Source organism: Nerophis lumbriciformis, linkage group LG09 (genome assembly GCF_033978685.3).
Source record: "Nerophis lumbriciformis linkage group LG09, RoL_Nlum_v2.1, whole genome shotgun sequence".
In the NCBI taxonomy this organism is placed as follows: Eukaryota; Metazoa; Chordata; class Actinopteri; order Syngnathiformes; family Syngnathidae; genus Nerophis; species Nerophis lumbriciformis.
Window position 1 is genome coordinate 36601874 of NC_084556.2, and position 27749 is coordinate 36629622.

The following is a 27749-nucleotide window of genomic DNA, read 5'->3' on the forward strand; positions in this document are numbered from 1 at the left end:
TAAGTTGTTCAAATGTATTTTATTCATCATCAAGCAGGACTGCAACACATTTTTGGCAATTCTCTTCAACTCTTTTGACAAACAGCAAGTTGGCGAAAGCATGATTAAGAAGAGCTGCTCTATCTAGTGAAGCATTTGGTTTATTACACGTTGCCGAAAAACTTTGTTAAAGGAGAACTGCACCTTTTTTGGAATTTTCCTATCGTTCACAATCATTATTAGAGACAAGAGCACATGTCTTTTCTTTTTTTTTTTTTTAGGATTTTAAAGATGATACAACGCTTGCAAGCCCTCTAAAACAACTTCAAACCCCTCCATCAACGTTTTATATACACACTGCAAGTCTATATATAATGTAGTAACAGACACCTTCATAACAATATGTAATATGTTCAATATTTACCCTATTTTGGTCATTTTATGCACAGCCGGAACCAATTCTTCGGCGCATTTATTTCCGTTTCCATAGCAGCGCACTTCCAACTTCCTGCAACACATACTGTATGTTCCTAATTCCTAATAGAAGCGAGCAAGAAGAAGAGGTTGAAACGTTGGCGCAGACGGAAGCCGACAGAATGCGACATGGTCATGCTGCTTATCTGGAACTTTGAGCCTAGCTATGCCGAATTAATGGATCGTTTACCAAAATCTACAGGAAACATCGCCGGCCAGCTTGACTAAACGGACAACTGTCCATCGAGTAAGTCACTATACTATTGCTCATGATACGTGCAACACATCACTGTACAAACTGTACAAAAAAAGCATGAAATACTTTACATATAGTGTAATATGATTGTTCATGTTTTTCAGTCAGTACAAATTAGTGTTCTATCGCAATGTGTTGTGCATTACAAACTCAAACGCGTTTCGTGCTGATGTAGAAGCTAGCTTATCTCGAAGCACGCCGATGTGTTACTACGGGAAAAAAAAAAAAAAAGAGTTCCTCATTGTTCACTCTTACAATAACAATGTCGCTACAGCTTGGTTATTATACAGGTTACGGAATGTAAATTAAGTAATGTTGGCGATTTTTGAATGCATCTTTTAAGTGATTTAGAGGTAGAATTAAACGAGATGATTTTTGTTTAAAAAAAAAAAGTGTCTTCTTGTCTCTTAAAATGATTGTGAAAAAAAAGGGCAGTTCCCCTATAATAACCACTCAGTATATACTAAATGGAACACAATTAGGGGCATGTATCTAAAATAGGCTTTAAGAAGCCAAATAGATCATTACAAAAGTTGCATCAAACATTAAATTACTTGTTGGGCAGGTATTCAGTTGATTGAGCAGTTTAATCAAGCATTGAAATGTCATTTAATGTAAATATTAGGGCTGTCAAATGATTAACTTTTTAATCAGATTAATCACATTTTGGAATTTGGATGGATTATGATCAATCACTCGCATCATTGAAATTAAGTCAATAAAAGACCCCGATATTTATACACAAATGCCATTTTATTCTCGGAATGTCATCCGGCAATTTTTTTTAATGTTGTACTTGAATGCACCACATTTATTTGCACAAAACTTGACAACAGTTTTATCTAAAGTTTTTCCAGGCTGTATTTTGGAGTGACATTTTCCAGCGAGCACACCAGTCGGAGTTCCTCACTTGTTTTTGTACTGACATATGCATAGATCTGATCTGACCGTATTGCGGTTAAGGTAGAAGCGCTTGTAGGGTCAAAATAAATTACATGATTAATCTAAGTGTGTACATCATTAATGCGATCATTTTTGGTTATTAATCACGAGTTAACTTGTTAATTTTGACAGCCCTAGTAAATATACTGTATGAATGTAATTTTAAGGCAGGTATGAAATTGTGACTGTACCAAATGTGGTGATAGGTGACATGAAGATGCAGTTAGAACATACTGTATGTTAATTTAAAGATGCATGAAATGTACGGTCCTCTTTCTTCTCATCGCTATCTTGACCTTTGGCCAACACCCATTTGGAGTCGGCAGTCCGCGCCGCCACCCTCTTGGCAAGACGCTCCACGACCAGATCGGCAGTGCTGGTGAGACTATGCTAAAAGGACAGAGAGAGAACATATGATAACAACAACAACTAAGATTTATCTTAATGTGTATGCAAATATAACGTCAAGGTCTTAGCTTATTTGAAGGTGTTGCACACATTTAACTGTTTAGAGTTGAAATTGCAAAAGGAATAATGTCACATGTGAAATATAGTAGTACCTTCAATTAAGAGCGTTTTGAGATAAGAGCAGTCTTTCGGTTAATTTTTATGCTTAAGTTGCAAAAACAAATTTGAGTTACAAGCATCCCCGCCATTAGCTGGCATAACAAAATGTCACGGTGAACTCCGAAAGATCCGACCAAAACAGCCTTTCTGACTTGCTAGCATTCACTTACAACTGAAAATGGACAAAAATTGTTTTTCCAACATGGGAAGGAAGAAAATAAGTGTGAAGGACAGTGCTGAGAAGAAGAAGTGGAGGATATTCATTGAATTAAAAACATGACCGAGCATGTAACTCGCTGACTTGGCAAAGCTGTTGGGACTATAGCACTGCTAGTCTACACCACACTGAAGCAGCATGAGTCGATAAAGCTAGCCAAGGACGCTAAAATGATATCCAAACAGTGGACATTTATCCATGAAAATATAGAGATGCTGCTGAAGGTGTGCTAGACGGAGAAGCAGCTGAAAGAAGATATCATAGAAGTCCCGTCTCCAAGCTAAATGATGTACATTATTATTACATGACTTCATAAAAAAACTATAGTTGTTTGTAGTACATTATATTGTATTGTTTTGAAACAATATTTATTATTGTGTGAATGCTGAAGCATTCACTCAAATGTTGTTCAACACCAAAAAATCATCAATTTTTTTTACTATTATTCCGCCCCAAAAACTTTAGGCACATTGGAACTCTTTGAGGATTAAAACGTTCAGCTTGGCCGGGGAATCACTGGCTTCCTAATTTTTTCCCCAAAATTCCCCAGATTACCCAGAATTCCAGGTTTTCCAGAACATTTTTACCATTAAAAACGAATGGGGCAATTTTATAACTTGCACAATTATGCCACATTTGTCACCCGATTTGAACCGTTGCACTTTCAACAACTTACACTTACTTTGGACAATCAAACTACCACTTTCCAAGTTTGAAAAAATTCCAGGAAGTCTCAGAATCCTGATTTTCCCCCTTTGTTGTTTTTTTCACCTTCCACATTTTTCAGCCATTCCACCATCAAAACATTTTTCTCGGTTGGGACATCAAGTTGTTTTGTTTTATTTGTACAAATTCCGAAATACCAATTCTCAATTACAAAGTGTTACGACGTCAACATTTCTAAACCGATACAACAATTTCCAACACCAACCCATTCATATTATCGAGTACAATTGTGATATTATCTTTATTGTCCCGGTTTTCCCAAATTTTTCTGTAAATTTATATTCAAATAAATGGGGATTTTCAAAGTTCTAAAACTCCCAAATTTTTCTTTTGCGCCATTTTTTTTTACCAATTTGAACCTTTTAACCATCCACACACACTACTCACCCTAGATATGGAAGGCGAGAACATGTTTTCCATTTTCCAAAATTTCCGGTTTCTGGAATTTCTCCCCATTGGAAATGAATGGGCAATATATAAACCTCTTCATATCCCACATTTCTTATCCGTTCCAACATCCACACACTCCACTCACCGAGGACATTCAAGCCAGCATGTTTCACAGTTCCGAAAATTCCCTGGTTACCCAGAATTACCAGGAATTTTCCCCCATTGGAAATGAATGGGCAATTTACAAACCTCCACATTTCTCTAATGGATTCGAACAGTTCTACATCCACACACTGCATTCACCCTGGACATTCAAGCTTTTCAATTCTGCTCACGCGTATCGGCGGCTTGTGCACATACAGCATTTACATTTACATTTAGAAATTCTAATCAAAAAGTTTGTTTTTCTATTTAAAAGGCATGTTACATGATCAAATTGTAATGTTTGGGGGGACCGAGCACCAATTAAACTGATTATATATATATATATATATATATATATATATATATATATATATATATATATATATATATATATTATTTTCGATGGGAGACGTTAATTTGAGGTAGAAGTGTTTTGAGTTAGGAGCTCTGTCACAGAACCAACTAAGGGGGAACTGCACTTTTTTGGGAATTTTGCCTATCGTTCACAATCCTTATGAGAAACATGTTTGTCTTAATTTGTGCATGTTAATTTTTAATAATCAGCTCATTGGGGCGGCGAGACTTGGTTGGTAGAGCGGCCATGCCAGCAACTTTAGTTTTCCAGGTTCGATTCTTGCTTCCGCTATCCAGTCACTGCCGTTGTGTCCTTGAGCAGCAAGACACTTCAGCCACCTGTTCCAAGTACCACCCACACTGATTTAAATGTAGCTCAAAGATGTAGATAATGGGTTCCACTATGTAAAGCGCATTAAGTCTCTAAAGAAAAAGTGCTATATAAATGTAATTCACTTCACTTCACTCATTTTAAATGATAAACGGGTTATACTTGTATAGTGCTTTTCTACCTTCGAGGTACTCAAAGCGCTTTGACACTTTTTCCACATTCACCCATTCACACACACATTCACACACTGATGACAGGAGCTGCCATGCAAGGCCCTAACCACGACCCATCAGGAGCAAGGGTGAAGTGTCTTGCTCAAGGACACATCGGACGTGACGAGGTTGGTAGAAGGTGGGGATTGAACCAGGAACCCTCAGGTTGCTGGCACGGCCACTCTCCCAACTGCGCCACACCGTCCCCGGTGGCTATCAATGCAGCTAATGGGAGCAATCCATTTTGCCTCTAAATCACTATATAAATGTTTCCAAAAATCGCCAACAATAACAATAACAATTTATGCTCTGTAACCTGTATAATAACCAAGCTGTAGCAACATTGTTATTGTAAGAGCGAACACTGAGGAACTCTTTTTCTAGCGCAGTAATACATTGTCTTGCTCACAGAGACAATCACACTTCTACGGCAAGAGGTAAGCTAGCATCTCAACATCAGCTAAATGGCTTTTGAGTTTGTAATGCACAACACAACGCCATAGGACATCATTATGTACTGACTAAAAACATGAACAATCATATTATGGTATCTGTAAGGTATTAGCCCACATTTCATGTTTTGTTTGTACACAGCTTGTTCGACAGTGTATGTAGTTGTAATAACAAGCATGTATGCTGCATGTAGCATGATCAATATTATAGTGACTGACTCGATGGACATTTGTCTGTTTGGTCAAGCTGGCCGGGGAACGTTTCAAGTAGATTTTGAGTATGTGGAAAAAAAATGTTTGCAGTTTGTCTTTCGTGCTTTTACTTTCAGCGTTGTCCCCCTCGCCACATACATGAAGGCTTTCCATCCATAATGACATTGTGTGCCACTCAGTGCAACAGAAGCTCTCCATTTTGTCGTCGTAGCTTGGCTCCAATCCCCACATTTACACCACAAAGTCACACCGCTCCTGACTCTCTCGACTGACAACTCTCGTTTTCTCCAGCCTTTCACTCTCTCTTCGTGCTCGCTCAGCTTCTATAAGCAGGAGTTCATCCTCCGTATATTCAGCTTCAAAAGGATAAGGTTGTGAATCCTTATTTCAATGCTATGTGCACTGCAATAAATGCGCCCAATAAATAAGTTCTGGTAATGCTTAAAAAATGACCAAAATACAGTAATAATGCAAATATTACATATTATCAACGTGTCTGTTACTACATTATATATATACTTACTACATGTATATACAACGTTAAAGGACGTTTTTGAAGATGTTTTAGAGTGCTTTTTCGAATACAAAAAACCCCCAAATCTGCGTTCTTGTACCCCATAATGATTGTGAACAATAGACAAAATTCCCCCCAAAAAGTGCATTTCCTCTTTCAGCTTGTAAGTCGAGGTACTACTGTATAATTTTTGGCGGCATGTTTGTGCCTGTGTGACACGTTCAAGGGTTAAATAATCCAAAATTGAAACCGTTCCAGGGGAATTTACCTAAATGAACTGAAAATCATTCAGTTGGTCAGAAGTGCAGTATTGTTAACGTTAGAGATGGTTTATTGCATTCGTAAATCTCTTTCACTTTTGTTCCTCATACTGTACCTGTAAAATATGCAGTCCCTTCAGCGTCAGGACCGCCAACTCTCTCAAACCGTCACCAGTCAAGTCTAAGTAGATGATTGACAGCAAAGGGCTTTTGAAGCTTCGTCGCCACAGAAACTGAAAGTGTCCATCTTCCCCTTCTGCTGTATGCTGGAACTTATAACAGAGAAGTTCCTGCATTTGAAGAACAAAGATTGTCAAGTTAATAGGGGTGATCCAGACATCTAGGGTGGTATCAGTATTGGATCGATACGAGCCTTTGTGTTGTTTTGTTGTTTGTAGTTAGGATTTGAAGAGCTAATAGTTTTCTTTTCTTTACTTATTTTTACTATTGACTTTATTTTTGCTCAAACGATTGTATGTAATTTAAGGGAATACCGTAGGAAAATGATATGAACATGAACATCATTGTAGGGGTGTCCCGATACAACCTTTTCACTTTCTATAAGATTCAAATATCAATAAACACTGTCTATTGTGGGAAATGGCTCCAGTTCTGTAGATGACGTCACACTGAGAGGCGGCGGCATATTGAGTCGATAGAAAAGGGGCATTCCAAGAACAGTTGGATACAGCATCTATCCATTACTCAAAAACTAATTCATATTATGGGAATGACGGCCAGATTCATTATTAAGAACAAAAATCACATAAAGAGAATTTGTTGGGGAAATTTTGGTCATCTGAACGCTATGGTTCCTTTAAAGGAAGACATTAGAGCACTAGAATGTAACGTTTAAAAATAAGTCAGTGCCTCCTCACCAGCCATGAACGTCACCGCACAGCACTGATTGAGCGTATTTATCATGTAAAGTATATTTATCACTTCATGACCTGTCCATATGTTCCCAGCAGCACTTCCTTCTCCCCATCAAAGTCCAGGTCGATGACGAGGGCGCAAAGCACCGCATCCCACTGATCGCTCTCAGAGAGGCACATAGAGTGGGACAAACCTCCTTCCTGCACATTTCTGACACACACAAAAATACAGTTTAAATAGGGTGTTTTTGTTTTGTTTTTAAATCAGAACAAAGCATTGCAAATGTGATACTTTACCTGTAGACAACAGCCATCTCTATTGTGCTAGTTACCAGAAGGTTGTAGCCTTTAACTCCCAAAACTGAAAAAAAAAAAGATATTTCCCAAATTCAGCTAATTTAAGTACATTCAGTTCTACTGTAAGTGACAAAAGGTGGACAAAACGTACATACTTTTGTCTCTGCTGGATGGAGCAGGCTCAGTTTGGCAGGTAAGGGGAAACAGCAGCACGATGGAAATTGGACTGTCGAACTGAACTCGCCAGCTCTGCAAAACCTCCGCTGGACACAATGTAGTCATTAAAGAAAACATGTTTACTACCTAAATTAACAAAAAATAATTATGTTTTGTTGTCTTTTCTTTCTGGGCAAATTGAAATCTATGTTTAAACCACATTATTAAACTGGAAGAGGGGAAAAAAAACATTGTAATAAACTGGTTTGAATTATCTTCTGATGTGGAAAGTCTCTTGCAAGCCTTAACACTGCAAATTAATGTTGTTGGTTTGGTTTGTAATGGAAAAAACTATTAAACATGTATTGTATAGTCCTATAATAAACACCACTCAATGAATAAATCAAGCAATCAATTATCCGATACCGGTGCCAACTCCCTACTTTTAAAATGATGCTGGTGCATAAAACGGTGCCTGAACCGGTACTGGAAAAAGGTAAAACATGCAAATTTTGCAAAAAAACACCAGACCTTTTTATTTTGACACAATTTTGAGACATGCAAGTTGAACAATCTCGTAATTCAAATACATCAACAACAAAAATAAAATTATCTCTTGATACAACCTTTTTACTTCCGATACCGATATTGGAGCCTTGAGTAATTGGTTGATACCGAAATTGATCAGATACAATATCAGCAAGAATCATACATACTTTTATTATTGTGTAATTTTGGAAATGGCTTAATTAAGTAAAAAAAGTACTTACACGGATAATAATGGTATGTATGAAAAACATTAACCTATTTATAATTAACCTTTTCGAATGGACTTATGCTGTCGGTGGCGACACCTAGTGGTCACAATAATTCTTTAAGCTAACCTCATGACAGAGTAAGTTGAATGATGCGGACACATTCTTTACTGGATACTTTCTAATACGCCTTTTCTGCCTTGGAGACTTTGTATGTGTAAGTAATATCCATCCATCCATTTTCTACCGCTTTTCACGGGGGTGCTGGAGCCTATCCCAGCTGCATTCAGGCGGAAGGCGGGATACACCCTGGACAAGTCGTCACCACATGAAAATATAAGAAAAGACTAACCTTGAATGTTTATTGGAGGACATTAAATGTTAACTGTCTGCCCAGCTTTGTACAAATTAACATTTTGCAGGACGGTTTGTATCATACCTTATAGCTGACATTTTACACGCCAGCTGATATAATCTAATACTTGTTTTTATGCTGATCAATATATGATATCATTATCAGATTGGGACACCCCTAAAAATTATATAAAATCCACACAAAAAAAGGAAGATTTGACAGCACTTTAAGTACAAACTTTTGGCACAATTTGAGAAGAAACAGCAACATAATTAGTCCTACATGCAAGACTTGTGTATTAACTGTGCACAATGAAGTTTGTTAAAACCTGCTTGGGTTGTAATGTTTATCTGCAGAATTCCGACGACATCATTCTCTAATTTGCATAATTTAACCTAACGCAAAACTCACTGTTATTGTGTGGACAGGTAAAAAGCTCACTTTTTGCTTTGTGTCATAAGAATTGTGCCACATTACCTCATATTGTTATCTCATTTAACAACAGAACATGAAGTTATTGACTTAGAGAGGTTGGTTTGACTTTGTGCAGCAGTAGATGAGCATGTGTCTTGTGAATGATAGTTTATTGTTGTCACGTGTTAACTTACTTGTATTGTGCTGTTTACCATTTCAGGTTTCCACAGTGAGTAAAACTGTTGTTCGGTCTAATGACCGACCATCTGTGAACAGTTATCAAGCTTGTTCAGAGCTAGCCAGCTTCCTAATGCCAACTATGTACAAAAGCACTGCCATCTACTGGACGGATTTGTAATAAGACAAATAAATTGATTTATTTGATTCGGAAATAGCTTTGCTTTATATTCTTTAGCTTCAATTAATCGTTTAATGAGTAACTCATAAAAAAATTATAAAATCCAGACCGTATAAAAGAAGGTAAATCAAGTTGAATTGAAGGTAAACAAAAGAAAAGGTTAAGAAAGGTAAGAAAAAAAGGTAAAAAAACCCCCCAAAAAAACAAAAGATAAAGAATATGGAAGGTAAAATGAAGTAAACAGAAGTAAAAATGAGGTAAAAATAAAGAGAGATAAATAGAAGGTGAAATAATAAATATATTAAAGGTAAAATAAGCAAATCAATGGTAAAATAAGGAAAATAAAAGGTAGAACAATGCACAAGATAAAACTGCTAAAAAAGGAATATAGGAGATAAAAAAGGTCAAATTAAATAAAAGGTAAAATAAGTCAAAAAAATTTAAATAAGTAAATAAATAGGTAAAATAAGTAAATAAATAGGTAAAAAAAGGAATATACAGGAATGTGAGCATCCTTTGAAAAAAAAAGGAAATTGAGAAAAAAAAAAAAAGAGGAACATTTCTATCAGCACAAAGTGCTTCCACGCAAACCCCCAACATTTTGTGGGGAAAATCAAGATTACATTTCCTTCCATTGGGTATATTTCTACATTATATTTACCGTTAGATTTATTCTCATGTACTAACTTTTTTTGGCTCTCTTTTTGACACTTACATGTCCCTTGTAATGTACCACATAATTTTGGGGTTTTTTAGTAGATAATTTGCTTGCCTTATTATCACTGAAAATGCAATGCAAAAGTCTATACCATGCAATCAAAGAACTAAAACAAATGTTTCCCATTTAGCAACTCTATCCTGTAACCACACCCCCTCCGGTAATACACTGTACTTACGGTGTTGTGACTTGTGGTTACAATCCATCCATCCATCCATTTTCTACCGCTTGTCCCTCTCAGGCCGGGACGATCCATCACATCAAAAAATATATCTTCTCGCTGGCTATTAATAAATACTGTAGCACTACAACTAGTTCAGAACTAACAGTGTTTAGTTTGTAATCATCCAAATATGATTATCAGCAATTTAGACAGCCGTCAACGTTGTAGCTCAAGGAGCGAACGGAGGCGATAACAAGTAAGCTAACTAGATGGTTAGTTAACTAGCGAGCTTGTTTCGGTGTTTCTGATAAGATTCCCCTTCCTGCAACTCAGAGCGCCGTTTAGGCAAGATGAACAGTGAGTACCTGCGGCTGAGGCAAACGTTAACCAAAAAGAGCGGAAGTGATATTTTGACGTAAAAATTAATGTTAACAAACACGGATTTCTGCGTTTTCGCGGAAATTTCACATGCCTTATGTATAAAATATAAAAATTGCAAATCGAATTGCAATCGCAAATTTGGAGAGAAAAATCATGTAGCCCTAAATAACAGAAAACAAAACATACTGTATGCTTCCATGGTGCGAATCCTTGGGTCACGAAACAAGGGAGCTTCCCAGTTGCACAAAAGTAGGCCACTGAACATTCCATTCAGTTGTACACCATTTTTCAAACTGGTGGACTTTTCTTCTCAGCCGTAATTTAAGCCTTAAACAACCAGTATAATTTTTAGTATAATTTATTAGCTTGGCATTTGATAAAACCATATCAACTTCAAGAACAGTACTGATCAATATAAATAATACTAAAAATAAATCAGCAAACAATAGCACTCAAATTAGATTCCACAAATTAGCACAGCGCCAACATAACCAGAAGATCTACCTGATCAGCATTATTCCCAAATGAAATACTTCACACTTACAGACTTCCTGTTGACCTACTGATTACATCTAATTTTGCTGATTCAACTGAAGCAAAGTCACCACAAGTTAAAAACTGAAAGGCATCACCCAAAAACTAAATACATACAAAAGTTGATGTGTATGAAAACCGTCTTCAGCATGACTTGATTGCTGTAAGAAACATTTTAAATGATGTGGGGGCAGTGCTCGAATAGTACTGTGACCATGCAGCAATTTGAGGTCTGCTGATTTTGCTCTCGGTTTCCCCTCTGTCCTGACTAAGCATTCTTGAGCTAGATAGTAAACTCCCAATTACTCCTGATGATCAGTGTGTGAATCAGACAGTTACATGATAGTCGTTATTATTGAATGTACAGCAATGACTGTGTCAATGTGATGCATCATTGTAAAAATCATACTCTGTGTTTCCCCTAGAGAGGGGACACCAGAGCCTGTACCAAAATTAATAACTAAGTCACTCACACTCTACAAAGAATGAAGGCTAAATTAAATTGAAAGATGAACAGAATAAAATCGGGTAACATTTTTGTGTGTTTCCTCGTAGTGGAGTTTGTGTATTGTCATTCATTTTCAATAGGGAGAAATTACTGGAAATTCCAGGAAAACCAGGAATTTTGGGAAACATGTTTTTGGGTTCAATATTCAGGGTGAGTAGAGCGTATGGATGGTTGAACGGTTCGAATCTGGTAAGAAATGGCGCAGAAAAATGTGGAACTTTCAAAAATGGCCCATTAATTTCAATGACAATATATATATATATATATATATATATATATATATATATATACGGTATATATATATATATATATATATATATATATATATATACGGTATATATATATATATATATATATATATATATATATATATATATATATATACACACAATTATACATATATATATATTGGCCATATATATATATATATATACATATACACACACATATATAATAATAATATATATATATATATATATACATACGGTATATATATATATATATATATATATATATATATATATATATATATATATATATATATTTTTTTTTTTTTCAAGCCAACATGTTTCCCAATTCCATAAAAATTCCCGGTTACCCGAAAATACCAGGAATTTTACCCAACTGAAATAGAATGGGCAATATAAAAACCATCTTCATATCCCACATTTCTTGTCCGATTCGAACCGTTCCAATAGCCACACAATCCACTCATCCTCGCCATACAAACATTTTAGTTCCACTCACGCGTATCGGCGGCTTGCGGGTAATTGTGTTTGGCACACATAAGGCATTCACACGCAATTCCTTCCGGAATTGCATATTCTAGTTAATACTGGTATACCGTACAACCCTACAACAAAGTGTAAAGAAACAACATTTGTTGATAAGAATAGTCTTGAAGTTTGATTTAAAAAAATTTGGGTATATTGTTCTTTTATTTATGACATATTTTGTAAGGACTTCTGTCTCACCTGGTTCAAATTGCTTGACAAGAGCCAATCCAACACATCCATTCTGACAGCCAAACGCAGACAGTCTTCTGTCTTCAGCAATGCTCAACATGTCCAACCACAGCACACTGCAGGGAAGGACACGCACAATATTTCATTAGGGATTGATGCAACTTTTTATCTTTAAATTCTCTTCTTACAAGCAAACTTTTGTAAGACGTTATTTCACGAGTTTATAGCTTTTAAAACAAATATAGAAAATATTCAACAGAAAACATCTACATTTAACAGGGTTTTTAAAAAAGAAGAGAAATACTGCTTTTACAAATCTCTTTGATTTACACAAGTCATTTTATACTGGATTATATTGTTCTTTCATGCTTTGGTTACAATGATTAAGGGTTTTTCTTCCACTGGACCTGTAGACAACGCCATTGGAAAAATAAAAGATGATGTTTTTTAATTCCATGCAGAGTTGGTTTTCGTACACATCACTTTTCGTTTGATTCATTACCGACAAAAACCTTTGCCAAAAGTTTAGTATATCGTCTCTAATATCGCACGGCCAAACATTACGCGTTACAAACTAGTCCGACTGCCCGCTTGTCATTCTTCGGCCAAACAAAAAATCCCACGCGTTGGTGTCTAAAGCTTTGTGCTTTTTAAAAAAATTCATGCAAAATAAGCTACCAAAGGTCCAAAGAAAGTTGCGAGTGACAGCACTTTGATAAATGGAGATGCAATTTTTTTTTCAAGCTGATACCGATACAGATAACTTCCAGCTTTTCAAGACCTATAACTTCTTTATATCTTTTTTTCATTATTATTTAGATTTAACTGTAGTTTGTGCACACTTTTCTTAGTAGCAGACATTTTCATGGGATTTCAAAACACGGATGTATTGATCCTGGCTCCTCAGGTTGCTGATAAGATTTGACGTATTGATGTGAGATGTTTTTTTTATCTCCTCGTGGAATGTTTTCAGAACATTTGGTGTAAATACAGTAAAGAATTCCCACATGATTAACGCCATGTTTGTTTACAATGAGTTCAGGGGAGGTTCACCACAGGGTAGGTAGGTGAAAAGGCGCGCTTGATTTGCTAACCCACTTACAGCGCAGAACGTGTAATCTTGCCTCATTTGAACGTATCGTGGCTACTTTTCAACATTTTCGGATTTATCTGTCTGACATCATAATCCCTTATATCTGCCCAATAATTATTTTACAATATTTATTTTGCACCTCTTATAAATTAGGTAAGTAACACTATTGCATTCAAGAAATACACAAGTCATCAATAAAAGGTAAAAGTGAAGTTAGGTTTAATTCCGCATGCATTTCAAATGTATTTGTATTTTATTATATTCTGTATGTTTCTCTATTGTTATATTTCTGTATGTAAAACTCTAATTATTCTCTATAAAATGTGTTTTGTGTTGATTTTTTAGGGTTTCTGAAATAGATTAATTGGATTTAAATTATCACTTATTGGAAAAATTGTGTTGATTTTGTAATATGTTGTAAAAGGTCAAATTAGACCCCCTTTCCGGCCTCTTTGACAGCAACGTCTGGCCAATATACTTGAAACACAAAAACATCAATTAAACAGCAATTAAAAAATTAACAAAAAATAACAATAAAAGCTGTAATTTGTATGACAAGTGGTATGACATTTTTTAGATGTTTTTGATAGGTACAACAAGGAGAAGGAAACATAACATATCTAGAAGGTGTAATGTATTCATACAAATCGCATTTGATGACATGATGAATACTCGCAAGTACATGTCGATGTAATTATATATGATATGTATCTTGTAATAATATATTGAATATTGTTGTATATCACGTGATTATGTATTGTACTGTTGAACAAAAATCAGACTATCATATCTGAATGATGGGGCAAGACATTATAAGCTTTGCTTCTTCCTGCTAATGTTCAGACACTAAATATGTTTATTTTTAAAATGTTCTTTTAATTGTACTAATGTTTATTTTTATTTTTTTTACAAATGACAATTTTGTATTGGAATTGGAATTGTGTAGAAGAATAGTGCAGAGTCTCCTGTCAGAGAGAGTTTCAATTCCCACCTCCGGAAGAACTTTGAACATGTCACGAGGGAGGTGCTGGACATTGAGTCCGAATGGACCATGTTCATTGTCGAGGCGGCTGATTGGAGCTGTGGCCGCAAGGTAGTTGGTGCTTGTCGTGGCGGTAATCCTAGAACCCGTTGGTGGACACCGGCGGTGAGGGATGCCGTCAAGCTGAAGAAGGAGTCCTATCGGGTTCTTTTGGCTCATAGGACTCCCGAGGCAGCGGACAGGTACCGACAGGCCAAGCGGTGTGCGGCTTCAGCGGTCGCAGAGGCAAAAACTCGGACATGGGAGGAGTTCGGTGAGGCCATGGAAAACGACTTCCGGACGGCTTCGAAGCAATTCTGGACCACCATCCGCCGCCTCAGGAAGGGGAAGCAGTGCACTATCAACACCGTGTATGGCGAGGATGGTGTTCTGCTGACCTCGACTGCGGATGTTGTGGATCGGTGGAGGGAATACTTCGAAGACCTCCTCAATCCCACCAACACGTCTTCCTATGAGGAAGCAGTGCCTGGGGAGTCTGTGGTGGGCTCTCCTATTTCTGGGGCTGAGGTTGCTGAGGTAGTTAAAAAGCTCCTCGGTGGCAAGGCTCCGGGGGTAGATGAGATCCGCCCGGAGTTCCTTAAGGCTCTGGATGCTGTGGGGCTGTCTTGGTTGACAAGACTCTGCAGCATCGCGTGGACATCGGGGGCGGTACCACTGGATTGGCAGACCGGGGTGGTGGTTCCTCTCTTTAAGAAGGGGAACCGGAGGGTGTGTTCTAACTATCGTGGGATCACACTCCTCAGCCTTCCCGGTAAGGTCTATTCAGGTGTACTGGAGAGGAGGCTACGCCGGATAGTCGAACCTCGGATTCAGGAGGAACAGTGTGGTTTTCGTCCTGGTCGTGGAACTGTGGACCAGCTCTATACTCTCGGCAGGGTCCTTGAGGGTGCATGGGAGTTTGCCCAACCAGTCTACATGTGCTTTGTGGACTTGGAGAAGGCATTCGACCGTGTCCCTCGGGAAGTCCTGTGGGGAGTGCTCAGAGAGTACGGGGTATCGGACTGTCTGATTGTGGCAGTCCGCTCCCTGTATGATCAGTGCCAGAGCTTGGTCCGCATTGCCGGTAGTAAGTCGGACACGTTTCCAGTGAGGGTTGGACTCCGCCAAGGCTGCCCTTTGTCACCGATTCTGTTCATAACTTTTATGGACAGAATTTCTAGGCGCAGTCAAGGCGTTGAGGGGATCTGGTTTGGTGGCTGCAGGATTAGGTCTCTGCTTTTTGCAGATGATGTGGTCCTGATGGCTTCATCTGGCCAGGATCTTCAGCTCTCACTGGATCGGTTCGCAGCTGAGTGTGAAGCGACTGGGATGAGAATCAGCACCTCCAAGTCCGAGTCCATGGTTCTCGCCCGGAAAAGGGTGGAGTGCCATCTCCGGGTTGGGGAGGAGATCTTGCCCCAAGTGGAGGAGTTCAAGTACCTCGGAGTCTTGTTCACGAGTGAGGGAAGAGTGAATCGTGAGATCGACAGGCGGATCAGTGCGGCGTCTTCAGTAATGCGGACGCTGTATCGGTCCGTTGTGGTGAAGAAGGAGCTGAGCCGGAAGGCAAAGCTCTCAATTTACCGGTCGATCTACGTTCCCATCCTCACCTATGGTCATGAGCTTTGGGTTATGACCGAAAGGACAAGATCACGGGTACAAGCGGCCGAAATGAGTTTCCTCCGCCGGGTAGCGGGGCTCTCCCTTAGAGATAGGATGAGAAGCTCTGCCATCCGGGAGGAGCTCAAAGTAAAGCCGCTGCTCCTCCACATCGAGAGGAGCCAGATGAGGTGGTTCGGGCATCTGGTCAGGATGCCACCCGAACGCCTCCCTAGGGAGGTGTTTAGGGCACGTCCGACCGGTAGGAGGCCGCGGGGAAGACCCAGGACACGTTGGGAAGACTATGTCTCCCGGCTGGCCTGGGAACGCCTCGGGGTCCCCCGGGAGGAGCTGGATGAAGTGGCTGGGGAGAGGGAAGTCTGGGCTTCCCTGCTTAGACTGCTGCCCCCGCGACCCGACCTCGGATAAGCGGAAGAAGATGGATGGATGGATGGAATAGTATTTTTGGTTTGTTGTGTCCGAAATAAATAAATAATTATCCGGTAACACTTTAGTATGGGGAACATATTCACCATTCATTAGTTGCTTATTAACATGCAAATTAGTAACATATTGGCTCTTAATCAGTCATTATTAAGTACTTATTAATGCCTTATTCTGCATGGCCTTATTATACAACCAGTAAGCCATTAACTAAGAGTCTTCCCTCAATAACCTCAGAATTATTGCTTATTAGTAACCCTAACCCTAACCCTAACCCTTATATGTTCCTCTAGTGCAGGGGTCGGCAACCCGGAGCCGTATGCGGCTCCTTGATCACTCTGATGCGGCTCAGCTGCATACTTGCCGACCCCCCCGATTTTCCCGGGAGACTTCCGGATTTCAGTGCCTCTCGCAGAAAACTCCCGGGATTAATATTCTCAGATTTTCACCCTTACAATAATAATAAGGGCGTGCCATGATGGTACAGCATTTAGCGCCCTCTACAATTTGTATAAACAGGGTGCCAGCCCAGCCTCTTGTTATATGCATCTTCTGCTTGCACACATAAGTGACAGCAAGCATACTTGGTCAACAGCCACACAGGTTACACTGACGGTGGCCATATAAAACAACTTTAACACTCTTACTAATAATGCGCTACACTTTGAACCAAAACCAAACAAGAATGACAAACACATTTCGGGAGAACATCTGCACCTTAACACAACATAAACGCAACAGAACAAATACCCAGAATCTCATGCAGCCCTGACTCTTACGGGCTACATTATACACCCCTGCTACCACCAAACCCCGCCCCCACCCCAACCCTGCTCCCTCACACATCAACACCCCCCCTCTGTGCGTCGGTTCAGGTGGGCGGGGTTTGGTAGCTGGGGTGTTTAATGTAGCCCGGAAGAGTTAGGGCTGCATGGGATTCTGGGTATTTGTTCTGTTGTGTTTATGTTGTGTTACGGTGCAGATGTTCTCCCGAAATGTGTTTGTCATTCTTGTTTGGTGTGGGTTCACAGTGTGGCGCATTATTAGTAAGAGTGTTAAAGTTTTTTATACCGCCACCGTCAGTGTAACCTGTGTGGTTGTTGACCAAGTATGCCTTGCTGTCACTTATGTGAGCAAGCAGAAGCCCCATACAACGTGTGGCTGGGCCGGCACGCTGGTTGCAGTGGGCGCTAAATGCTGTACCATCACGGCACATTCGAGAGAACAGTTGCCCTGAAATTCGTAGTCCGCCGGAAAAATCGGGAGGGTTGACAAGTATGACGCTGTCAAGCGCCATTCATATAAAACCCGCGGGCCGCACTAACATTAAATTTTCATATTAAAGGTGTGGGCCGCGTGTTTGAGACCCTTGGTTTATACATAGCACAAAGCAAAAAAAAATTTTGTATGCAGTGTTATTTCATTTTAAATTTCAAAAGATTTTTATGGCTCCCATTGTTTTCTTTAATTTGTGAAACTGGTCAAAATGGCTCTTTGACTGGTAAAGGTTGCCGACCCCTGCCCTAGTGTCCAAATAACTCTAAATTAAGTCTTTGTTACTTCGAATATGATCCCCAAACTAAAGTGTTACCAAATATCCATATTAATATTCTATGGTTAAATATCGCATGCATGCACACACACACACACCCACACACACACACGCATGCAAGTATACACATGCACACACACACAGAATTTAAAGGAAGACGAACTTGCTGGGTAATTCCTTGAGTTCAGGGAAGAGCTTCTCCACAGGCTGCTCTTCAAACTGGTGCAATGAAGCATTCTGTTGAAAACATGAGGCTCAATCATGCAACGTAAACTAAGTATTGATATGCAAATGAAAATCCTGTATAGTTCTATGAAAAGCAACACTCAGTCACAACACTTTACACATTAAGGTTCTTCTTGTTTGAAATTTCTTCTGTTTTCCTTAAATTGGTTTTGCAGAGTTTTTAGCTGACATTTTTCACTTATGTGGATGTATAAGCATGTGCTTATTGGCTATATCATATTTATTATATGACCATGGTAACACAGTCAGACACCAGCTGACTTCAGAGTTATAATCCTTACTACTCTCCGTGTCATTTAAAACTAACATCTCTTGCAAATTTGTTAAATAATTAGCAAACTGGTCAAGGGCTTACCTCAGCTACCAGGTTTTTATGGGGTTATCTACAGTATTCCTAATAAAACAGTAGTATTCCCTTTAACATTTAAGAAAATAAGGTGTGCTGACCAAACATTTTTTTGGACCAAATCTAGTCCCTTCCCATGAGTTATGAAAAAGCTCTCTCGCACAAATACATGGTATGATCTCACCTCTTTGTACAGGTGGATCCTCTGATCGTGACCACTGAGAAGAAAAACAGTCTCTCTGCCTCCATCGTCACTCTGCACTCTAACACAAAGGAAATTTTGCTGACATCATTTATATTTCAAATAGGGCTGTCAAAAATAAGTTAACTAATGTGATTAATCACAAAAAATATGGCATTAATCATGTACAGTATATATGCAGATTAATCACACAATTGCGACCCCGAGAGGGACAAATGGTAGAAAATCGATAGATGGATAGATGCTCCTGTACCTTTACCGTGGATGGTTACCTGAGAGGTTGTTATACGGTCAGTGATTAGGTCAATGCATACGTCAGTGCAAAGATGAGTTAGGAGACTCCACTAATGAGCTCACAGGCAAATTTGGCTTCAAATTTAAATAATTTAAATAAAATTTAAATTTATAATTTAAATACAACTGTTACCAAGTTTTAGGCAAATAAATTAAATTTTTTTAAAATCCGTCATGACATTCTGACAATAAAAATGCATTTATGTCCAAATATTGGGGTCTATCTAAAAGTTAATTTAAATAATGCATGTGAGTAATAACCTGTGATTAATGCAAATTCAAAAGTGCGATTAATCTGATTTAAAAATGTAATCATTTGACATCATTAATTTCATTGCATCATATTTTAATCTGATTTAAAAATGTAATCATTTGACATCATTAATTTCATTGCATCATATTTATAATTGAATATCAGTGTTTCCAAACCTTTATCTAGACATTTATCTAGCCCAGGCACATATTTTACATTAGAAAAATAACACAACTAAAATGTTGTTTACATGTCAACAGGTGCATGCCATCCTTAGGCCAATAACACATTTTGCTGAACGATATATCATCTCATAAAATTATTGCTGAAAAAGGGTATTATTGTCAGCATTATGTTGAGACCAAATTTAGCACTAACATAATCATATAATAACAATAGTGCAAGTATTGCTTTCAAACACAATGAACTATGATTGCTCGTTGGTATTTTCCCCCCATTGTAATTGGTAAAAATCACAACTTTTGATTATCCTAAATAAGTACATACACAATAATATAAAATTGACTCTCAATTTCTGTTAGCAAAAATTGCATTACAATAGATATAGAACATTTTGAATTGCAGTTTTTTTCCTCAGTTGGAAAAACTGGATTGTGTGTTTTGTTTTGATGTTGCTATGACTTTCCAACAATTTGGCATACTTGCTCATTCAACCATGTTGATGGTCTCACCTTGCTCCCTCGTTTGAGGCGTAAATGGTCCCACATTGGACATTTAGGTTTGCAATAATATTTTTCCTCCTAAATGTTGTTAGTTTGTGGTGCTTCTCACTAGCGGGGCTCTTGGTCGGTGCATTCTGAGAGTGTAAGCTAGCGATCCTGCCTCCAGCCAGAGAGATAAAGATTGTGCATGACTGACAAGAACATTTATTTAATCCTGCTATTAAATGACACAAGAAACACTTCCTGTCTTCCACTTTTAACGCTTAACTTGTGGGAATTCGGAGCAGGGCTTAACCAGTAGCAACAAACCTTCTTGTGGGGGTCAATATTAATTTGTCTTTTCTTACCGCCGCTTCATTGTGACGCATTTGCCTCGCTGTTGCCCTTCGCAAAGAAAAGGAAGTACTACAGGAATGAGCATTTTTCACGGGAGACAGAGGTTTTTTATTATTTGGGTGATGAAAAGACTATTTGAGGTGCCTTGTTTATGGTATTTAAAATAGGCATTTTAAGAACTTTTTATGACTGCAACCATTATTGGAATTTTTCACCATTCACCAGAGGTCCTGGAATGTAACCCCCATAAATGGCAGGGGATGTAGTGTATCTTCCACCCCTAGTGGAAAAACATTAAATAGTAGGGGTGTAACGGCATTGTAGATATTGCGGATATTACGGTTTCAAAGTCTTCACAATAGTGCAGTGACGGTATCTAACAAAAACTTGGTGTGTAGTTTTTTTTGGCGCTTTAGCATTGGCTGGGTCTGAAAATAAACAACGTCTCCCATAATCCTCTGCGCAGCCCGTGGCGCCAGGGCAAAGGGCGTGGAACGTCGTAGGCAGGAAGTGAAATTTCCTGAAAATTAATCAAAATCCATCCATAGCTGTTTCAGTTATGTTGCTAACAAACAGACAAACAAACCCTGGCGGGGGTAAAAAAAAAAAAAAAGTCTGTGTTCTGCAAAGCAAAGTGTGCCACTTCTGTCTCAAGCAATTTTGAAGGCGACACAGCCAGCTGGTCACATTGCACCGCACGTAGGAAAATCAACAAAAAAAACTACACCGCGGATAATAGGAGTAAACTGAAAAGCTACTTGATGAATCCTCAATCCGTCCATCCATTTTACCACTGTTTGTCTCTCTTGATGTCGCGAGGGGCTGGAGCCTATTCAGTTGGACTCGGGCAGAAGGCAGGTTACACCCTGGGACAAGTTTCCGCCTCAAACTCTCACCCAGAAAATAGATTTGAAGCCAACAAAGCTAAACATCAGTTTGTGAGGTATTTACATTATTAAAAGTTAAACTGTTAGTTACATTTTCTGAGAAACAGCATTTTCCAAACGAATATGTCCACAGTGGAGGACATTGCTTGTCAGAATGTAAAAGTTGAAAGACACTAAAGTGAACATCATTGTTCTACACTGGATGTTTACATTGTCACTTTAAAGACACTCAACTGTAAGTTTTTTTCATATTTGCTTGAAACAGTAGATGTTGCTGCACAATTATTTGCACTTAAAAACAAATTTTTAGTAAAAAATGTTGTAGTAATATATATGATTAGAACATTTTAGCATTATGTTTGTGTTCAATTACAGTAAGTGTGTTTATCCTAAACATTCCTGGCACTTTATACACTATGGCATTTTTAAGTCCTTTCTTTTTTTGGACATATACCACAATAATATCGTACCGTGGCCTTAATACCATGATAATACCGTACCGTGAGATTTTGATGCCGTTACATCCCTATTAAATAGTTTTGCCCGTCACGATAATGAACATTTCTGGCATGAACAATATTGCATTATTTGTACTAAATATATAAATATAAAATAACTATTATTTTCGTACCAATTAAGTGAGATTTCCCACTACACACCTAACAATCTCTCTTAACACACCAACGTGCCTTGGCACAGTGGTTGGGGATCACTGTTAAATGAGAGCAATGTTGTGGACATTTGTTTGTATACCTTTTTGCATGGCTAATAAATGTTTCATGATAGTGACTTTTGGACTTGGAATGGATTTACAGTGGAACCTTAATTTACAAACTTAATTGGTTTTCGAACAGTGTTTGTAAACAGAAATGTTCATATGGTGAAGCGACAATAAAAACATAAACAATGAGTCCCAGCCTTGACAAAAGTACATATTTTGGAGTAAAGTTTTTTACACTATAAACACAACATAACGCGCTATACAGTACTGTATATCAAACAAACATAAGGGGGTAATGGATCAACTTTTGAATAACAAAGCCAAAACAACAATTAGTTGAACTGGACCCCGACTTCAACAAGTTGAAAAACTTATTCGGGTGTTACCATTTAGTGGTCAATTGTACGGAATATGTACTTCACTGTGCAACCTACTAATAAAAATCTCAATCAATCAATCAAAACTGTCCCCATTTGCAGCTGCCCTGCCGACCCACACAAACCATCACTGGCCGTGTGGGGCACTCATAGTTTGAAATCACAAAACGCCTTAACTTTAACAGCCAGGTCACCACAATGGTTAAAATTTAAAAATTAAAAAATTAAATCCACTTGACTTTGTCAGTTGATTTTCTTGGTATGCAATGAAGGGTAGAAGCGGCGGTGTCGACAACGCTGTGAGTACTTCCTGAATTTTTCTAATCACACATCGTTTGTCTATTGCTCTCTTAGGACTCATATTAAGCCAGCAAAACTCAACAAATGATGTCAAAAGGCTAAAAAAAACACTTAAAAGCATACAAAGTAGCACGTAGCTAACAACAGCACTGCTCTGCTGACTAAATGAGAAACAGAGATCGATAATAAAATGGCTGCGCTGTCTAGGCACACAATGGGCGGATGAAAAGGTTGTACGCCAAGCATATATTTTTTATTCAGTCTGTGGTCCGTAAACTGAAAAGTTTGTACAATGAGGGCTTTGGAAATCTACTGTACTTTTTTTTTTACTTTATTTCATATTGATTGATTGAAACTTTTATTAGTAGATTGCACAGTCCAGTACATATTCCGTACAATTGACCACTAAATGGTAACACCCGAATAGGTTTTTCAACTTGTTTAAGTCAGGGTCCACGTAAATCAATTCATGGTAATATTGTAAATGTGATGCTAAATTCCACAATCTTTAGCTATTATACCATATATAAACCAACCCAACTTACTCTGTGTGGTACAGCTGGAAGGGTGTGAACTGCAACTCCAGATTCAGGCAACTCTCTGTTCAGACAGGCTGGTTAAAATCAATTCATGATGCCTCTGTGTTTACAAGGACGGATGTGGAGTGGAGCGAGGTTCACTCACGTGCAATAGACTCCAGGTTGAACTCTGAGCCGGGCTCATAGTCACAGTAGATATTCAGGAAAGGGGTAGCTTTGTCACCAGAGTCCTGTGAGGAGACCACGTTAAAAAGAACATTCCACTTAATAAATACACATGAATACATTTAAACATTTCTATGCTGGATATGAAATACCTTAATGAATGTAATGCCAACCACCAGGCCTCTTTTGGGTGAAGACTTGATGAACGCATCAATGGACACAATCTCTGCATCAACTAAATAGAGGAGAAGCTTTAAAGAATCACATTGCACATCAAAAAGTGAAAAAGGTGTATCTTGAGTGATGTATCTATTCGGTAATCAAATACAAGCGGTCACAAAAGTATTCGACGTGCGAGTGAGAGCAGAGCTCTGACACCACAAGCCCAGGGAGTGAGCATTACCAAAGAAACAATGCAAAACCTCTGGAAGCGTGCGGCTCAACCTTTACAAAACACAGCTTAGAGACACTCTTCTGTTGTTTGTCAACACTTTAAGCACCACTGTTTTACTTATTTCACCAGAAAGGCAAAGTGTGGCCTGCAGATCATTGCCTGATGCAGCTCTTTTTTTATATTACGGAAATAAAATAAATAAACAAACAAAAAACAGCAAAATGGACAATTTTAACAAAAGGCAATACATAATGAGAAAAGGATGAAATGTTCATACTGATAACAAATTTAAAAAAAACTAAGATTTGTCTTTAAAGGGGAACTGGACTTTTTTTTTTTTTTTAGAATTTTGCCTGTCGTTCACAATAATTATGAGATAGGCTCCAGCACTCCCCGCGACCCCGTAAGGGACAAGCGGTAGAAAATGGATGGCTGAAAGAACATATGGTTTTTTTTTGTTTTTTTTTAGAATTCCAAAGAAGATTAAAAAAAAAAAAGCTTGCAAAAAGTGGCTAATGGGAGTCACCATTGTAGCCTTCAAGGCCCTTTAAAACAACTTGAAAACCCTCCATCAACGTTGTATATACACATTGCAGGTACATATATAATCTAGTAACAGACACGTTCATAACAATATGTAATAGGTACAATATTTACCCTATTTTGGACATTTTAAGCATTACCAGAACTTGTTTCCTCTGCGCATTTATTTCCACTTCCAACTTCTGGCAACAAATGTGTGTTCCTACTTCCGAAAACAAACAAGTGTGTGCTAATCATGGAAGATTTGGTAATAGACAACGAAGACGACTAGTTTTAGACAAATGAGGATTCACAAACTTCACTTTCAACTTAAATATACGGACGATGAACTGCTGCTTATAGAAGCGAGCACGAACAGAGTGTGAAACGTGCCAGCTGGACCAAAACAGACAAATGTCCATTAAGTAAGTCTCTACAAAATTGATCATAATACATGCAGCACGTTATTACAACTACAAAAACACTTGAGCTAGCGGTGTAAAAACAAAACACGAAATGTGGGCTAATACTGTAATATGATTGTTCATGTTTTTCAGTCAGTACAGATTGGTGTCCTATCACATTGTGTTTCGCAATACAAAGTCAAAAGCCATTCCCCAACGCAAGAAGTTAGCTTAAGGCTAATGCCGTAGCATGCCATCGCAAGGTGATGTGTTACTACGCTTGAAAAACAGTTCCTCAGTGTTTGCTCTTACAATAACAATGTTGCTACAGCTTGGTTATTACTACTTAATGTAAATGAAGTATTGTTGGCAGTTTTTGGATGCATATTTAATGTGATTTAGAGACAGATTGGATTGCTAACAATAGCTGCATTGCTAATGGTAACGAGCCAATTATTACAAATTAGAATGCAAAAAAAAAACTTGTATCTTCTTGTCTGTCATAAGGATTGTGAACGACAGGCAAAATTCCCCTCAAAAGTGCAGTTCTCCTTTAAATATGTTTCAGCATTTGTTTTAGCCTATTTAATGACAAATTACAAGACATCACAGATGGTCACGCCAAAACCACATTGAACAAATATTGTTTGTTTTATGTACTTGATAGCTCCAAAACTCTGCTGTTCTTTTTAGAATGTGAAATAGTTGACTATTATTGACTACTGCTCGCTAGTGTTACCATATCTGAGTGATTGTGTAGAAATATGGGGAAATAACTACAAATGTGCGCTTCATTCACTAACTGTGTAACAAAAAAGATAAATTAGAATAATACATAATGTTGGAACATACAAACCCTTTATTTATTAAATCACAATTATTGAAATTCAACGATTTGGTGCATTTTCAAACAGCTAAAATTATGTATAAAGCAAACTATAACCTGCTACCCAGGAATGTACAACAATTCTTCACAACAGAAGAGGAGAAATATAACCTTGGAGGAAAATCTAAATGTAAACATTTGTATGCTCGTACAAAACTTACATTCTTTAGTATATCCGTATGTGGAATTAAATTACGGAACGGATTAACCAAAGAAATCAAACAAAGCATCAATATGATTCACTTTAAGAGACCTTTCAAACTACAAGTGTTCACAAAGTACACAGAACAAAAATTATGATGAACATCTTGAACCCTTTTTTTTTTTCCTTTTTATTGAGACAAAGATTATTTATGTATTTATTATTTGTTTGCTTACTGTAGTATATTATTTATTTTGTCACTGTTCTGTTACAGAGAACAAGGAAATTGGATAAAATTGCTATGGTATGAAAAGGGGTAGGATTTAATAAGCTCTGCTTCTTCCTACTCCTTTTCGGACATGGTGTATTGAAACAACTGGAAATAGGTGATGCATTACATTGTATCGTATGCATGTTCGAAATAAACTGAAACTGAACTGAACTGTTATTCATGATCATATCTATAATCACAGTGATGTTTGTTTTAATATACAGTACTGGAAAGTTGTAGAATACTGCTGTTCTTTTTTGAATGTATAGTTACTCTTGGCAGCTAAAACGGCAAATTTAATTGCGAGCAAAAATGTGTGGTTAGAGTGTCCTGAGATCGGTAAGTTGTCATACCAAAGACTATAAAAATGGGAATCATTACCTCCCTGCTTGACACTCAGCATCAAGGGCTGGAATTGGGGGTTAAATCACCAAAAATGATTCCCGGGAGCGGCCACCGCTGCTGCTCACTGCTCCCCTCACCTCCCAGGGGGTGATCAAGGGTGATGGATCAAATGCAGAGAATTATTTCGCCACACCTCGTGTGTGTGTGACAAATAATTGGTACTTTAACTTTAAAATACTTGACACATTTTAATGAAGTAATACATTTTAAAGTATATAAGTTAGGTTGTTGGCAGAGGGGTTAGTGCGTCTGCCTCACAATACGAAGGTGCTGAGTAGTCTGGGGTTCAATCCCAGGCTCGGGATCTTTCTGTGTGGAGTTTGCATGTTCTCCCCGTGACTGCGTGGGTTCCCTCCGGGTACTCCGGCTTCCTCCCACCTCCAAAGACATGCACCTGGGGATAGGTTGATTGGCAACACTAAATTGGCCCTAGTGTGTGAATGTGAGTGTGAATGTTGTCTGTCTATCTGTGTTGGCCCTGCGATGAGGTGGCGACTTGTCCAGGGTGTACCCCGCCTTCCGCCCGATTGTAGCTGAGATAGGCTCCAGCGCCCCCGCGACCCCAAAGGGAATAAGCGGTAGAAATGGATGGATGGATGGAAGTTAGGTTGTTTATTTTCATTGTGGTATCGAATGATTCGATCTCAATACTATTCAGAACATTCGGAATGTTAGATATCGAATGTATCGGTATTTAAGATGATATTCATGTGTATATAGAACATTTAGTCAAGTATTGTGTCGCTACCTGGTATGTAGGTGAATTGAACCTCTTTGGCGACTGGTCTTATCTTCTGTTGCAGCTCCTGGTAGGTGAAGCTCACCACTTTCCCTTTGAGCGTAGCAGCGAGCAGCTCGTGTTCCCCCGCCTGACACAGTCCGTAGATGTTACTCTGCGAGGGGAAGCGACTAAAACTATCCTCCACAAAAGGATACAAGTCTGGGAACATGATGAAGGATGTCACCTATCCTCCCAATCAACACGGACTAAACACTATTTATTTCATAGCTTTCCTCTTCACGTTTGATGTTTCCTGCTGTTAAGAATCATCTGAAAACGTCAACGACATCATTAAATTGATCTTATACGCAACAACGAGCGTGTACAAATAACATAATATTGACATGTCTTTTTGCTACTTTCTTTTTTTCCGCTT

General features: G+C 38.3%; 1 protein-coding gene across 2 annotated transcripts; it reads right to left on the bottom strand.

The window, feature by feature from the left end:
* Positions 1 to 27749, bottom strand: kptn (kaptin (actin binding protein)). 2 transcript variants are annotated; one of them, XM_061961874.2, is made up of 12 exons: positions 27341 to 27749; positions 23721 to 23803; positions 23549 to 23633; positions 23410 to 23464; positions 18996 to 19074; positions 18383 to 18456; positions 12520 to 12626; positions 7359 to 7466; positions 7204 to 7267; positions 6982 to 7117; positions 6148 to 6321; positions 1 to 2041 (listed from the first exon to the last, which is right to left on the bottom strand). In XM_061961874.2, the coding sequence occupies exons 1-12, from the start codon at positions 27540 to 27542 to the stop codon at positions 1892 to 1894; spliced, it is 1317 nt and encodes a 438-aa protein (XP_061817858.1). In that variant the 5' UTR covers positions 27543 to 27749; the 3' UTR covers positions 1 to 1891. The 2 variants fall into 2 exon arrangements, with proteins under 2 accessions (XP_061817858.1, XP_061817859.1); XM_061961875.2 differs by lacking the exons at positions 18383 to 18456; positions 18996 to 19074.